This window comes from Fusarium oxysporum, chromosome I (assembly GCF_013085055.1).
Source record: "Fusarium oxysporum Fo47 chromosome I, complete sequence".
In the NCBI taxonomy this organism is placed as follows: Eukaryota; Fungi; Ascomycota; class Sordariomycetes; order Hypocreales; family Nectriaceae; genus Fusarium; species Fusarium oxysporum.
The window spans coordinates 2,272,922-2,288,433 of NC_072840.1; the positions used below are offsets into that span (position 1 = coordinate 2,272,922).

The 15,512-nt window shown below is 50.0% G+C and overlaps 4 protein-coding genes across 4 annotated transcripts; all 4 read right to left on the reverse strand.

The window, feature by feature from the left end:
• Positions 1-63: 63 nt before the first annotated feature.
• Positions 64-3,041, reverse strand: FOBCDRAFT_2722 (V-type ATPase, V0 complex, 116kDa subunit family). The gene is made up of 5 exons (XM_031181423.3): positions 2,845-3,041; positions 2,702-2,780; positions 638-2,650; positions 406-585; positions 64-355 (listed from the first exon to the last, which is right to left on the reverse strand). The coding sequence occupies exons 1-5, from the start codon at positions 2,971-2,973 to the stop codon at positions 183-185; spliced, it is 2,574 nt and encodes an 857-aa protein (XP_031042191.2). The 5' UTR covers positions 2,974-3,041; the 3' UTR covers positions 64-182.
• A 648-nt stretch (positions 3,042-3,689) lies between these two features.
• Positions 3,690-5,577, reverse strand: FOBCDRAFT_194755 (uncharacterized protein; the record flags this gene model as incomplete). The annotated part of the gene is made up of 2 exons (XM_031181424.3): positions 3,690-5,029; positions 5,145-5,577. 2 exons carry the CDS (start codon positions 5,575-5,577, stop codon positions 3,690-3,692), a joined length of 1,773 nt encoding a protein of 590 aa, XP_031042192.3.
• Positions 5,578-9,775: 4,198 nt separating this feature from the next.
• Positions 9,776-12,054, reverse strand: FOBCDRAFT_123991 (uncharacterized protein; the record flags this gene model as incomplete). Its single annotated transcript, XM_031181428.2, has 2 exons — positions 9,776-9,843; positions 9,903-12,054. The coding sequence occupies 2 exons, from the start codon at positions 12,052-12,054 to the stop codon at positions 9,776-9,778; spliced, it is 2,220 nt and encodes a 739-aa protein (XP_031042196.2).
• Positions 12,055-12,736: 682 nt separating this feature from the next.
• Positions 12,737-14,642, reverse strand: FOBCDRAFT_2751 (Decaprenyl diphosphate synthase-like protein). Its single transcript, XM_031181431.3, has 3 exons — positions 13,958-14,642; positions 13,645-13,904; positions 12,737-13,594 (listed from the first exon to the last, which is right to left on the reverse strand). The coding sequence occupies exons 1-3, from the start codon at positions 14,177-14,179 to the stop codon at positions 12,985-12,987; spliced, it is 1,092 nt and encodes a 363-aa protein (XP_031042199.2). The 5' UTR covers positions 14,180-14,642; the 3' UTR covers positions 12,737-12,984.
• Between the last annotated feature and the right edge of the window lie 870 nt (positions 14,643-15,512).

Sequence of the window (15,512 nt, forward strand, 5' to 3'; positions counted from 1 at the left end):
GTTATAAGGGCTGGGAATTATGTGGGCATTCTGTCTGATTATCAGACAGCTTGACTTCTAAGTCAGAAAACTTGGCAAAAGCCCAGAGTTTCTAATGTTGCACTATGCTACCTATGATACAATAAAAATACCACTGTCTACTGCTATAAAAAAAAAGGCAACCTATACGCGAACCCTTCCAATTAACCCAAGTAATCCTTGAGCTCTTCCGACTCTTCCAGCAGGGTGTTAAACGAGAAAGGCGCAAAAGGCCAACCCGCAAACTCTGCGAACTTGGAGAACGACTCGACCCAAGCGAGACGGAGGGAGTGCAACATGGCACTGGTACCCTCCATACAAACGAGAATAGCAATGGCTGGGATGCGTTAGTGAACAATCAAGATAGAAGGGATTGGCAATGCTTACTCAAGAAGAACCACATAGTAAAACAAACAACAATCATGATGACACCGACAACGCCGCTCATTTTGAGGGCAGGGCCAAGGGTCATAGACCAAAGCACAATACTCAGCTGTTGATGAGCGAGAGACAAAGCCCAAAGTCGGAGGTAGGAGGCAGTGTGAGAGACACAGTTCAGACAGAATTCTAGCCATTTGTTAACAAAGTGCAATGCCATTGTGGATTGAGATAAACTTACCAATTGTGTGAATGACCTGGTGGATCATAACCTCACTAAACTCGAACTCCTCATGCTCCTCACTAATGTTCTGAGAGATCATAGCAACTCCCTCGCCATCTTCGTCGAAGCTGTTGCCGTGGCCATTGGCGTCTTCATCATCGCCGTCCAAAGCACTAACTCGAGAGGTTTCACCTATGCTACGGTAACCCTTGGCGCGAGCACGGCTGTTCTCCCATCGAAGATAGAAAGGCTTGAGGAAGAGGAGGATGGGAACTTGGACGAAAGCCAAGAGCAAGAGAATGACTTGGACAACAGACTGTCCAGCGTAAAGCTCTTCGCCCTCAGGAATAGTTCCAGGCTGGAGGAACATGTAAATAAGCATGTTGAGCAGTCCAGGAGGTTGGCGGCCAGTGCCCAGCCAATCAACAGACCATTTGTAAACAATGCAAATAACAAGGTAGCCAAAGATGGACTGGAAGAAGATCATGCCAGGGATGAAGTTACCCCAGATGTCAATGGGCTTCTTGAAGTGGCGAGCATTGATGTAAGAGAAGCAGAGCGAGTAGGTCATGTGTGCCCAGCCCAGGAGGATACTCATCTTCATCTTCAAACTGTTGCTGAAGAGGAGGTCATTCTCACTTCCGTGCCATGCATAATCCAAACCGAAGGGGTAACGGTGACCATCTTCCCTTAGAGTGGCAACGATGCTTGTAGTGTTGGTATAGTTCTCGGGCTTCTTAAACTCCCAAGCACTCTCAAACAGAGTCATGGACATAGAAAAGACATCATTGTAGATGAGACCGGTAAAAACAGAGAAAACAGCCATAACCAGGGCAATGTATCGGCCGTAGAAGATCATGGCAAACAGTTCGAAGCTGACCTTCTTCAGTGACTTCTCCCAGTAAATCATAGCGAGAGCAGCTGAAAGCATGATGATGGCATGGCCGAAATCACCGAACATGACAGCGAACAGGAAAGGGAAGGTGACAAAAACAGGAATGGCCGGGTTGACCTCCTGGTACGTGGCGGTACCATAAGCATTGACGATGGTCTGGAAACCTTCGGTGATCTTGTTGGTCTTAAGGTAAGTAGGCGGCGTCTTGTTGGTCTGAATCTTATTGATAATAGAAGGGACGGAGAGGCCAGCTCTGTTAGTAACATCCTGAAGGGTCGTCCTGATCAGGGGAAGATCATTGGTAGGTACCCAGGCTTCGGCAATGAGAGTTCGCCGAGCGCTATCATAGGAGAAGTTGTTGAGTGCGTTATACACGGCCTTTTCCTTGGCGACAAGAACCATCCAGGCAGACAGCGACTGAGAGATCTGATTAAGCTCTGCCTGAAGAGTGGCCTGGGTGTTTTGTAGAACGTTCTGGACATCCTCCAGGCGGTTGTTGACCTCGTGGATCTGGTCACGTCGAAGATCACTGTTCTCGTCGACATTGTAAACATCAGCGCCCATGGACTCGGAGATCTTACGGATCTTGTTGAGAATCTCCTTGCCGTGAGCGAAAATAACGAAGACGTTCTTGTTGATGGCCTCGTTGTTGGTAGGATCGATCAAGGGCTCGGGAATCTCAGACTGGTTCATGTAGAGGTTACCGCGCAGTGTTCGCCAGAGGATACGCTCGAAGGAGGCGACTCTGTCTCTAGCAATGACACCAGCGACGAAGCCAATGTTCATGCCGGAGAAAGAACGCTCGGCATCGGGGCCACCCTGGTTTTGCTCAATGTCAGACAGAAGGGGAGCATCGTCGTTATCAGTAGAAGCGCGGATCTCCTCGACATTTCCGTGAGCACGGTCGAAGAAGCTACCGGCCTCACGCAGAACCCATCGCCACTCGGTCAAGTCGCCCTCGCGCTTCTTCAAAGTCTCGTAGCTCTCATTCAGGGCAGAAACTCGCTGTTCCAACTTCTGGCTTCGCTCGGCAAGCTCGTCGATTTCGGAAGTTGAGGGTGACGCAAGTCGCTCGACGTCGAGGTCCAGCTTTCGGAGCGGGATTCCGATCTTATCCATCTGAGCGTAGAAGTATCCTGCAATGTGTTAGATTCGTGTGTTCTGGTGGATCCCTTTGGATGACGTACGCAGCTGTCGCTCAACATTGTCGAGTCGTCGAATCTCCTGAGTAAAAGTGCGTTGGAATGCGCTGACATCCTCGTTGAGCTGCATGATGCATCAGTGGATTAGCCTCAGTTCTTGATGCAAGAATTGATGGATGGTTGCCTACGTCGCGGAATTGGCAGAGACCAAGCTCGCCGAGGGCCGTAACAACTTCGCGACCGATTTCATTGGAGACATAGAGCTGTACCATGCTCATGTCCGCAGAGCGGAACGGGGTATCCGGTTTGGGAGCCATGATGCCGTCGAGCACCAAAGCTGTATATGTCGTTGGAGTTGGAGCTTATTCAAGGAGCAAGGCACGCTTTGGCGCGGTTACGTCGCAGGAGGCTGTTCTTGCCACGGCGCCTGGTTGTTCCGGTTTGGGTGCCACGTGATCTTGTTCCAGCCACCGTCGTCCAGGCGCCACATCAAGCTTTATGCCACACGGGAAAGCTGCGAGATTGATTTGAGGTAAAGAATAGTTTATCGGTATCGATATTATCTCCCCTAAGGTACTTAGACCAAAGATAAGATCGATGGTAGCCTCCGCATATTAAATTGCATAGTCTCGAAATGGTTGAACATGCATAGTCTAAATTCTGATAGGCTGGGGCCTGAGTATAACTTCTTACAAGCAGATACAGCCATCCATCACACTAGAAAGGCAGCAACAGAGATTATTTGTTCAGACAAGTCATATATACACATTCACAGTTATACCAATCAAGATTAATCATTTCATGAAAGTCATTATTGATTATCTACACGTTTTTCCTTCGTCATATCCATGCTTCAGAACGCTTTTTTCCATCAAAATGACTTTGCTTTTATCGCTAAGTTTGACCGCTATGCGCCGGGATATCAAATCAAGATGCAACCCAAATCTACCCATATAAATATCAAACCATAACACCATTAAAAAATGATATGAGAGTAGAGAGATCCGTGCAACTGGTGTCGGAGATTGGCATTTTACAGCCTTCGGCCGAACATGAACGTGCCATACATGCCTCCGACGTCGGCCTCCGCAACCGGGATCTTCCTCATGCCCCAGCTCTCAGCGCCCAGCTTCCACCACCGGCCGCCGCTGTCGAGAGAGGCTCCGTCGGTGTTCAAGCGGACTAGCCAGTAACGGCTGCCAAACTCCTTGGGGGTCCATCCTGCACGTTCAAGGTTCTTCTTAGCCTTGGCCGCTCGCTCGTATGCGCGCTCTTCGAGCTCGATAACCTGCAGCGGGGCGGAGGCGGGGGTAAGAAGTGCGCTAGCACTACCGATGATAGTGTCCAGGTCGGAGATATCGAGGTATCGGAGACTGTGAGGAATCCACTCCTGGGCTTGGTACAGGAGCTGGTGGATGTCACGGAGATCGAGGCCTCGGCCGATGGCAAGCTCCTCCAGATGCTGGACCAGAGGGGTGAGAAGAGGAATCTGGGAAGGATCCATTCTGCTACCCTTGAGACTCAGCGATCGAAGGGTAGGGGGCAGTCGGGGAAGAATAGCATCAACATCCGCCTTGCCCAGCAGGAGGTGGCTGCTGGCATTAGTAGCAAGGCTAAGGACAGTGATGGTCTGGATGATCGCGGGATGAGTTGTGACAAACTTGACAACAACTTCAGAGGTCAACTCTCGGCACTTGGCCAAGTTCAGGTGTGTGAGTCTTGCCGTCTCAGGCAAGCTCTGCAACGCCTTGTCGGTCACTCTGGTTCCAGCGAGATCGAGGTGAGTAGCTCGTTCGAGTCGGGGTAGGATGGCCTCGAAGACGGAGCCTGGCAAGTTCAAGCACTTATGGAACGAAATACGGGTAAGAGTCAAAGAATCGGGCCACTGAGCCTGGAGGAGGCTAGTGAACGAATTCTTGAAAGAAGGAGAGGAGCAGCCGCAAAAGTCGATGGCTTGGAGCCGGGGCATTTCGAAGAAGAGCTTCTTGATAACATCAGGTCCAAGATCCTCATCGATATACTCTTGCGCCAGGAACTCCTGCAGGTATGGGGTTAGCTCGAGACATTTATAGAGTGTCTCGGAAGTCAGGTTTCGAGTCTGGGCTCTCTCGCTTGCAGTAGAGAAGATGGTGGAGGGGTTAAAGTGGCTGAAGTCGAGTCGCCGCACAATAGATGCGAGCGCGGGGTACTCAGTGATGGTTGCGAGGAACTTTCGGAAGATACGAGAGTGAGGAATCGTAATGTGGCGGTAGAGTGTGTTGAGAGTCGCAGCATGAATAGATCGCGAAGTAAGGAGAAGAGCCATAAGGTCGGCATTTCGTGGTGTAAGGCCATTGGGAGGGATCTCGATGACGAGAAGGTCGATAATGGCACCTGTGATCGACAAGTTAGTACAAGGTATGTCATATAATTGGGACCGGGGTTCAGCAGGGTTTATGGCTGATGGCTGAGGAACTCTTTGGCATGCGATGCGCGCACGTTTACGTACCCAAAACTTCGCTGGGGAGTCTCTCGAGAGGGGAGGTTCCGGTCTGGTAGCTGTTGGGTGAAGCCTTCTCAGCGACGGCGGGAGGTGCTGGAGAGCTCCATGTCATGGATAGCTTGTGAAGATCCTCGCAGCTACGGCTGGCGGATTTGCCCTTGATGGGGATCTGCTTCCATCCGCGAAAGTTGTCCGCGGGGAACCAGAAGCCATGAAGCCGACTGTGAGGCTGCGTCAGAGGAGCCTGAAAAGACGGCTGTGCAATCTCAACGGAAGGTGAGGGTGATTCATCGAATACCTCTTCCGGCCCTTGAGTGTAGGAGGAAATCTTCGAGCGGGTGAAAGTCTGGGCTAGGCCATCATCGTTCTCTCGGACAGACGAGAAGGACGATCGAGCAGTCTTGTCGCTGTTGCTGTTGGGAGATTCGGGGCGTGACATTTTGGCCTTGAGCAGAGCAGAAAGGTCAAACTGAGGCACCGCGTGGTGCGTGGGGCTAAGAGGGAGGGCCATTCAATTAAAGATATAAAGATATGCAATGTCCGACCTCAGCGAGAGAGGACGGAAAGGTCAGGTGAGAATAGACTAGGTAGGTAGGCTAGGTAGGAATGAGATCGCCAACCAAACGGTTGGCAAAAATCTCAGGTTTGAATAAAAAGAATATTCACGAAATAGCAGTGGCGTTCTATTAGCCACCGGATCCGGAGTCTTCTTGTTATATGGTGCTGTCTGTATTGTTAAGCTTAGGCCGATAGAGGGCGGCGAGAAGCGATGACGAAATGGTTTGCGATATTCGGAGAGGATATGACCAAGAGATAACATCTAAAGGCCAGAGGATTCTTTCTTATCGTCAAAATGGTCTGGAATCAAAAAGGAAGAAACAGAGCGACTCGCGCATCAGGGCTCGGGGGGGTTTGGGGATAGTTATAAACGAACGAACGACTCCACGAGGCAACTCCATGAAGTTTAGTCTAGTGCAACGACCATTTATTATGACTAGGACTAGGACAAGGAATGGGTAATGGAACTAGGGACGGGACCTCAATGGAGACCTCATGACGGGGACCGGAGGGTCCAAACGCCAGGGAAAGGGATCCAAGACCCAAGACCGAGACGAGACAAGCAGGGCAAGGAAAGGAAAGGCAAGATTCAAGGCGAACCCCGAACGATGAGCAACAGTAAGTAAGAAAAGAAGCTAAGGAGCGGCGCCACTGGGGCCAGTCCAGGGACGTTGGTGTTGGTGTTTGGCACCTCATACTCATGCACGGGGCATTTGTTTAGCTCGGGATCGCACAATATTGGGTAATAGAAATCAAAGACTGGATGGACTTTTCGGGTCTGGAGACGTCAGGTGAGCATTCGACACGACACCATGGCTTGTCTGTCACAGTCATTCATTACCTGGACTGTCACAGTTGATGCCGTGTCCATCCATCATGAAATCTCGGTCAGTCAAGGATGAATGTCGCAGCTCACCAAGTATCCATCCATTCTATCAAGAACCGCCCAATGATGAATTATTAGCGAGTAATGAGATGTCAAAAGCCGTTGCCGCTCAGAAATCCAATGTCCAAACAAAGAAAAGAATTTCGCTGCAACCGCTAACGCCGGATCGGCCTAAAAAAAAGAGGTGTGCCACTCGATTGGATGAAACAAGTCGAGATTTGGTAATGAGAACGACCTCGCTGAGAAGCCAAGACTAACAGAAAAAATCAACTCCCCAACTGCTTTTGCTTGTCCGTCTGCTAATTTTGTCAAATCTCGTCTTGGCAACAACACGTCAAATTGCACATCATCTTGCTGACCATCAGATGTTTCTACAGTACAGTCATGTCCTTACCCCAGAATCTTGCATTGCGTCTTCATGTATTCATTTGACGTATATGCTGTATAGTGCAAGTTCGTATAAGTGACATGGTCTTCCATGTTGCAAGTTGTAAAGTCCGCGGACAAGGCTCTTCCACCTAACCGTACTCCTCCTCTATGCGGGACAACCTTTTTGCTGAGCCAGCCAGTGGATTCTTACAGTTCAACAAGAACCAAACGCAACGTAGCAAAACGTAATATAATGACATCCTTCGTCAACGGATGGACGGCTGCACCTGTAGAGTATGGGTAGAGTAATAGAAACAACACAACCCCGCCTTCGTTTCACAGGAATTGCATCAAAAAGCCCCAGATCTCGAAATTAATAAATCACATATTGACAGATTCGCCGAGATCCTCGTGACCCAAAAGAATGTCGGCCACGTCGGGAGTCCAGCAACGCGATTCGGCAATGGCCTTTTCTAAGCATCCGTTCCTTCTAGACCCCCCAAGCTAGAAGCCCCAAGAACGACACCTACGCGAAGAAGAAAAAAAGACATTACTATAGCGTACAGTGGCCACTCAGGTCACAAGGACAGTCTCAAAACAGCAGAGTTTGAGGCGCTGCATGCTCCTCGGTAGGAAAAAAGTATCTTTGCCTCAAGATACCTTACCCGCTTTGCACCGCCGGCTTATTACCACCCCCAATCGTACAACGCTGCACTCATGCTCTAACTGTCTCGAGAAACAGAGCCCGCCAGAGAAGACAAATTTGAGAGAATTTAAAAATGCTAATGATACGTAAAAGAGAGGCATTTCCTTCGAGAACCGGCAAAGATGCCGGTCCCCAGATTTCAAATCCTCTAGAAGGGTTCTTTTCAAGTAAACATTACCCTCTCCGGTGGGCATCGTCGTTACCGGCACCCCGTTTCCTCCGGCCCTAGTCGACGCCAACTGGAGCTTAAACACGCCAGGCCGAGACCGACCACGGAGACGAACACCGACTCCAGCCGCCGAGGGACCAGGCATGTCAGCCGGGGTCCTATTGTCAGTGGTAACAGAGGCCAATTACGCTAATATCGTAGTATCCTCCCTCCCGAAACCTCATCTCAATGTCAACAGCCTTGAACAACCCCCAAATGCTAAGCACAGACAGCCAAGAAACATACCACGTTCCTGAATCACACTGACCATATGATATGCCATAGTACGACTAGCATCCTGGCAACATGCGATTCAGCTGTTGCACGTGCCTCATAGTGTCTGACCTAGATGAGATTTCTCAGCTCGCCCCCAGAACATCGTGTAATTAAGCTATATCGGCTGTTTCTCCAGATGACATGGGAAAGACACCGCCTCATCAAACATGCACTCCAGACTGAGGCCCCTGAATACCTGTTGAATGCCAACCGAGATCGCGATCATTCAGAAAAGGAGGTTCACAATAGCATTATTGTGCAACATGTTTGTGCATCACCATTGCAGGTCCTCGGAATCATGATCGGATTTCGGTACCATCGTCAAGACTTTCCAGATCTGTGCTTGATTACGAATATATCATCATGACAGTGTAATAACGTGATCTCCTCTCCGCGCCAGTGGACTCGGAGCGCGGCCGGGACACTTACAGCTTATAAGCGCCGTGTACCCGCAGCCGCACCCCCCCGGAGCCTATCACCGAAGGTAAAAGGGAGAAGACGGGAGAAGACAAAAAAAGACACCGGCCATTAAGGGGGACAGATTTACCCCGGATTTTCCTAAACGTCATGGACTAGATCTGCCTGCCTGTCACTTTCACTTTCCATCACTCTTCCAACGCCTCACTTGTCTCTCTAACTAATAACCAACCCCCTTCCAAATTCCGAACCCCCGGAACCTCCATCTCCGTGTGACACTGTTGAGCTCGAAACTTCCTAAACACCTTCTCTTCTCTCTTCTCGTCCCTTCTCTCCCCTTACTTTCCTTACATAGCCTAGTTCCTTGCTCCTCAACAAGTTGCAGATCCTAGCTTCGCTACCGCGGACTAGAAACACTTGCAAGCCTCACAACCACCAGAATAAAAGAAGCTCCCCCTTGTCGCCCTCTGCCGTTGGCCAATGCCTCAAGCTACCCCTTGCACTCTGGCGGCTCAGAATTCAATTACCTAACATTTTGCTCTTAGCGGTCTGCATCGTGAACCTCGTGACCACGGCTAGACCACCCTCGAACCTTGGTGTCAAGCTTGGCTGAGGTGGCTGTAATCTCAGCACTGAGCACAACCTAACCACCATCAGCTCCAGATCAAACATCGTGACTTTTCCCCTCCTCTCTTCGCCTCTCCTCATCCGGTCATCACTAACACATTTCAAGCAAGTGCTTCCATTGGTCAAATCCAACGGTGTATTCATTCCGCCCAGACGGGGGCCAATGTACGTAATGCAATGCAATACACACCCCTCAAACTCCCCCGCATTTTGCCCCTGGCTCTCCATCCATATTCGCATCTTCGCCTGCTACACCATAACGCTTTCTATAGAATTGAGAATAACACCTGGACGAATAGTCCCAGTCCCTATACAGCATCTGCACTTCCAGATGAGAACTTGATAACATAACCCTCGGTTCAACAAAACCTCCCTCAACCATTTGAGAACACCAGAAACAAAGAACGGGTACTGTATGACCGCGTCCACCGCCATCCCAAGAAACAAAGGAAACGCCGTATGTGTCTGTCGTATACATTCGCCCATTCAGTCCATGGGCAGTGCAATTTGTTTTAGAACCAATCGTCGATTTCAAAGTGAGGCCATCGTGACTGGCCCGTGACTCGCGTCATGCAAATGCCGCCTGACCTTTATCGACCATTGGCCTTTTTACCTCCCGCTTTGAGGCGTTCCTTGCAGTCCTCGCAATACCATTTCGCTACACCAAGTTAGCGTTTAGTTCGTCTGATAGTTCAGTCCTCTTTTGCAACAACTTACCTGTTGATGTCGGTGCGACCTTCAGTCCAACGCACTCCAGATGGAACCATTCGCGAGGACACTCAACAGCATCGCAAGCTACCATCTCGCCGTAGGAGACCCCATTACAGTAACAGTATGTTGGCTCATCTGCATCAACATCACCGTCATCTTCGTCGCCTTGCATGCTGCTGTTCGTATCTTCTTCGGCTAGTTGAGCAGCAACAGCTGCATGAATGGTAGGTGCAGCTTTCTTCTGATTTTTCTTTCCAGTACCAGTCCCGTCATTGTTCCTCGATGAGCGTGCTCGGGGCTGCACTGCTTCTTGGAACGTTGCCAATGCTGGCGTTGATGGTTTACTGGCGCGTCCACTCTTTGTTGTAACTGTGGATGTCTGTGGAACTGGTGGCAGCGATTCGCTCTTGCGATCATTCTCCTCCGGCTTTTTGGTATCCTTCTTGCTGCCAGTCGTAACAGCGGTGGTGGTTGCGGCTGTTGTAGTGGTGGAGATGGTGGCAGTGGTGGTAGGAGTAGGGACCGGAGGCGCTGATGCAGTTTCTGTCTTCTCGACTTCTTTCTTAGGATTTTCGGTCTTGATCGGTGCACTCGTCTCCTTTGGAGTCTTGGGTTCAGCACCGTTGCGAAGCGCACTAGCTGCTGGAGCTCCAGCGGCTGGCGTGCTAGCTGCAATACCATTGGGTTTATTAGAAGCCGATGATGTCGGCCTTGCCTTGTTGCTATCCGTATTTACAGTCTGTATTGAGTTCTGTCGCGAACGAGTCCGAGCCGGGTTTGGAGTAGGAACCGGTACTGGTGATGCGCGAACAGGGGGTAGCTTTGGCTCAGGTAGCTCGGTGATGACGGGCGACGAGTTGACCGAATTGGATAAACCAGTTACGCCGTTTCTGCTACAGATCACCATGTTAGAACCTGCCTTGAGAGCATCTCCTACGGATTCTGGGACGTACCTCTTCTTGGACTGGCCGCTTCCTGAAGGGAGAGCTTTTCTCTTCTTAGGTGCCTCGGGTGCGGGAGTTGCTCTAGGACTTGTTGTCTTTGCCTTTGGTGCAGCATTTCCAAAAACCGAGCTCATTGCACGCTCTGTTGTCGCCGCAGCACCATTAGTCGTCTTTTCAACTTTGCGTCGCTTCTGTGGTGGGTTGCCGTTATTAGTCGCAGCCGTAGAAATGCCCAGTCCGACATTAGCTGTTTCCGTTGCTGTCACTGTCTTCCGCGATTTGGCTGTCTTCTTTGGAGCTTCAGGCTTGTGCTTGCCGTCATGGTCGTCTCCCTCCGAATCGTGGTTATGGGCATTAGAGTGGTTATGATTATTGTTGTGATTTCTCGAATTCTTCTTTGCTTGTACAGCTTGCTTGCGAGCATCGCTTCTAGCGGCTGCCTCGTCAGCAAGGGCCTGCGCAGCTGCAGATATGGCTGCGGCACCGTCGCGCCGTGTTCGATCGACATGAGAGGCCTTGGAGAAGCGATTTTCAGGATATGCCCAATGTGTGGTGCTTCCCCATTTAGCCTCGTCACTGAATTCGCCTTCTAGGTGAGGCCAGACATCTTCAATCCGAGTGAGCTGGGCTTGAAGTGCTTCGTTGGCTGTCGAGATAACGTGGTTCTTTTCTTCGAGCGAGACAAGCATTTCTTGGATCTTGAGCGCGGTCTGGCGAAAGAGGTGACGACGAGGAAGATTGGATGGATCGAAAACAGCATCCCTGTTCGATTCATCGACTGAAGGTACGCTCTGGACGCTATTGTTGAATGCAATACCACTTGAGCTATTCTGCGCACTCATAGGCGCCGAACCAGGAGCATTGGCGCTGGATGCCTCGTTGTTCGGACGTGCCTCAGAAACAGGAGCGTTGGTGGCAGCTTCAACAAGTCGGAAGAGCTGATCTTCGGGGGTGAAAAGTTTGGCATCAACCTCCTTGAGGAGTGTAAAATGCCGAACGAGTTCTTTTGGGAGTGCAGTAATGGCATCGGCAAAGTGTGTAATCGCAGGGAAAATGTCGATGGGTTGCTCGGCACCGCCGATTGAGTCTCTGCCAGCACCACCAGAACGACCCAAGTTCGCGATGCTTCGCGGAGGGTTCGTACGAGTCTGACGGACGGGCTGCGACCGGCGGTGCGACGAGTTCTCCGTCGCGGGCGCCTTGGCCGACTTCATGGTGGAAAACGCGAAAGAGTAGAGAGGACTGAGGCGGCTCGGTCGATCAGTTCGAGATTAGACGGCGGGACGAAGCTGGCGGCAGAAGGTTTGAATCAAGAGAGGTATGATGTGGACGGGAGGTAAATAGGCAAGTAACAGTTGGTATCGGCCAGGTAGAAAACAAAAGGCTAGGTCATTTTGCGCTCTGGTGCCATAAGTGGTGAGAAGAATCTGTGTATAATGAGGAGGGGAGAAAAGAGAGCACGCGTAGTAGCAGAAATGAAAGCGGGATGGGATATGGATTGGATGGCTGTCTGTCTTCCACTCCCATTCGATTTTGGAGACTCAGCGCTGCGAATGCCGCGGCGCTCACTGTACACACTGTAACTCTAGGGGGCACAGAGACTCACAGGACCCGACCCGCAGCCCCGGAGAAACCAGCCCCCGATGACGGAGTATCTTTAACGAACAAGGCACATGCGACTGAGATCAATGTTGACTTTTAACCAGATTAGTCTCCGAGTTAGCAATTACGTCAAATTCAAAGAGAATGGCTCTGGCTTCCACAATCTCAATTCCATGTTTGAATATAATGTTCAAGTCTTTAGCGGTTAATCAGATATTGATCACGGAGGAATGTCCTACGCCGCGTGGGGTATCAGTATCGATAGCCATTTCGTCATAACCTCACATCCATTGGTGATGAAAGATCTGTTTACAAAGAACCAGTGATTGAACCAGTATAGAACCAACGCAAACAAGCTTATCTTGTACAAACTAAGAAAATGGTATTGTGAGCGTATTAAAGTCTATCGCTCACTAACCCCAGCAAAACTAACACCAGAATCTTCAAATTCACACGCCTTTCTCAACCATCCCAAGACTGCTTATGATGAAAGCTGTTTGGATTTTCTACTCAACCAGGGTATCACTGCCACCAGAATCAAATCACGCTGTAACAGAAGAAGGCCGAACCACTGCCTCGTCGCGATCCTTCTGCTTCTGCCTCCATTGCCACTCGAGCAAAAGCCAGATGAAGTCCTTGAGGTCGAAGTCAGGCCACAAAGTATCGACGAAGAAGATCTGTGTATCCTGATGGCATTGCCAGAGCATGAAGTCGCTGAGGCGTTCCACTCCGCTGGTTCGTACAAAGATATCTAGAGGCGGGTCGTTTGCAGTGTACATGTGCTTGTCCAAGGTCTCGGCTGTAATTGTTTCGGGGTTTGGTAAGCCCAAAAGGCTGGCAGCGCTGTTTCTTGCGCGCAGCCGAGGAGGAGGGGAGTCGGGTTGCAGTGTAGGCGATGAGGAATCTCCATCGCTGTCCTTCTTGGCATCATCTCCATCTAATGGTTCGACCTCTTCGGGGAGGACATCCGGGATTGTAGGTAGCCCCTCGCGACCGTCCAGCTGGCGCGAAAGGATCTTCTGTCGAATTCGAGATGGGGAGAAGGGTGTGCTTCGAGGAGGTGTGGGAGCGAGAAACTCTTGCACTGTTGATTTCACTGCGGAAGTGATCTCGGCTCGCGAGGTGTATGGGAAGCAAATGTTCAGAACGGCCCTGGATACGCGTTAGCAACTGGTTCGCTCCTTCAGATACAATGGACTGACTTGTTGTTGTGCTTGGTTCTCGCGACAGCCTTGTCGACCACTTCAAGAACGTCGCTTCGGATCATCTCGCGCTGGCCCAAGACGCGCACACGGGCACCGTAACGGTCGAGGATATGGCCATATTTTGTCAGCTGCTCCAGCTTGATCTTGGCCAGCTCCATCAGACCCTCCACTTCATATTTTGGTCGATTGAAGTTCTCAATACTGAAGGCGTATACAGTCACTACCTTAACTCCGGACTTGTAGCAAATTTCCATGATCTAGATGTTGCTCGTTAGCACGTCGCGCAATTGCGGGATCGCGGATAGCATACCCTAGCCAGCGCCTCAAATCCTCGGTGATGACCCTCTACGGTCTCCATTCTGTGGTTTCGAGCATATCGTCGGTTGCCGTCCATCTCAAAAGAAACGTGTTGAGGGATAGGACCTTGCTTAAGGGCGCCAATGAGAAGCTCGCGAAGCTGGCGCACAGCCCATTCTCCAGGAGGAGATTCGACAATTACCCTCCGGAGAAACGATGATATAGCGTCAGACATTGTATTCGTTTTGTGTCCGAGACTTAGTTTTGGAGAACAATCAAGAAAGGAAAAAGTGTCGGGTGGAATAGTGAACGTGTTATCGAGTGTCGCTAGCTTAATTCAGATGGATGTATGTATAACCTAGGCGGTATGAGACGGAATTCGGAATTCGAGCAGAGTTTATGAAAATGGTATAATCGAGAGCCAGCTTTAATAATTGATATGGGAAAACGATCGCCAGATGGCAAATAAACGAAGGTGACGACGAATTGACAAGACAGCCACGAAGCCTATGGTGGCGGAGTAGACATCTGACGATGGGGATGAGGCTTGTTGAGGCGAGGCGTAGGTTGGCTACGTTTGGAACAGGTTGGCACAAGCTTGGCGATTTTTGAAGCAGGGCAGCTTTTCTGTACCTGGACCTGGGATGAGTGAGACTTTAGGTGCCACCAGGGATGGTCCTGGTCCAATGATTTCTCTCTCGACACAGGTGGCTTAACGTCATTTCCAGGAACAGGCGCTGTGTCGTTTATAACGGCACAGCTGAGGCTATTGCAATTAACCGTGGCCTGAGGTTCAACAAGGATCGGAGTTTTCGGGAGAGAAGTCATCATGAGTTGGGTGATTCAGCCCCTAGCAGGGGATCATGGGAGATCGTGTTAGTGGATTGTCTACCCTGGAACCTCAAGATTTTGATGTCGTTCCGAAATTGAGTATTTTTTTCATGTGATTGTAGTTGTCTTCGGGAATATAGATCGATTCGAAAATCTGGTTTGTTCTGTCGTAAATATTGATGAGGCTGGAGCTGTGGCTTCAACGTCTGTATCCTGCAACACAATAGGTTCAGGCACTAGGTGTTTTTGCTACCCTCAATTTCATCCAGTGCTTCTTTCTATACCTTATATAGACGCAGGCACTGAGCATTTGTATGCTCCCTTTCTCACTTAATATAACTCGCAGTGGTTATGCCTCAGCTTCTCGATACAGGGTATTCGGTAACACAAAGCAGCGTAACGAATGAAACACATGGAGATTTACGATTAGACCTAAAGTTGGGTTGCTATGTTTGTTTTGAACCCGTCAGTAAGGCGTTCGCCTGGAATTCATTCAATAGTCGAGGAGGTAACATGATAAGTCCAGCATCTCAAAGAAAGTTTCTCTCCGGAAAGTAACCATCCCATCAGGCTCCAACGCCTCGATAATATCATCGAACCTCTTGATAGTGAGTTAGAATCGTCCGTAGCAAAAAGTTAACTGCCATGACATTGTATCAAAGCTCAATTGGGAACAGCCAGCATATATATTGAGTTTCTATATGCTGTCTCAACGTTGTTTTCGTTGTTATTATGAT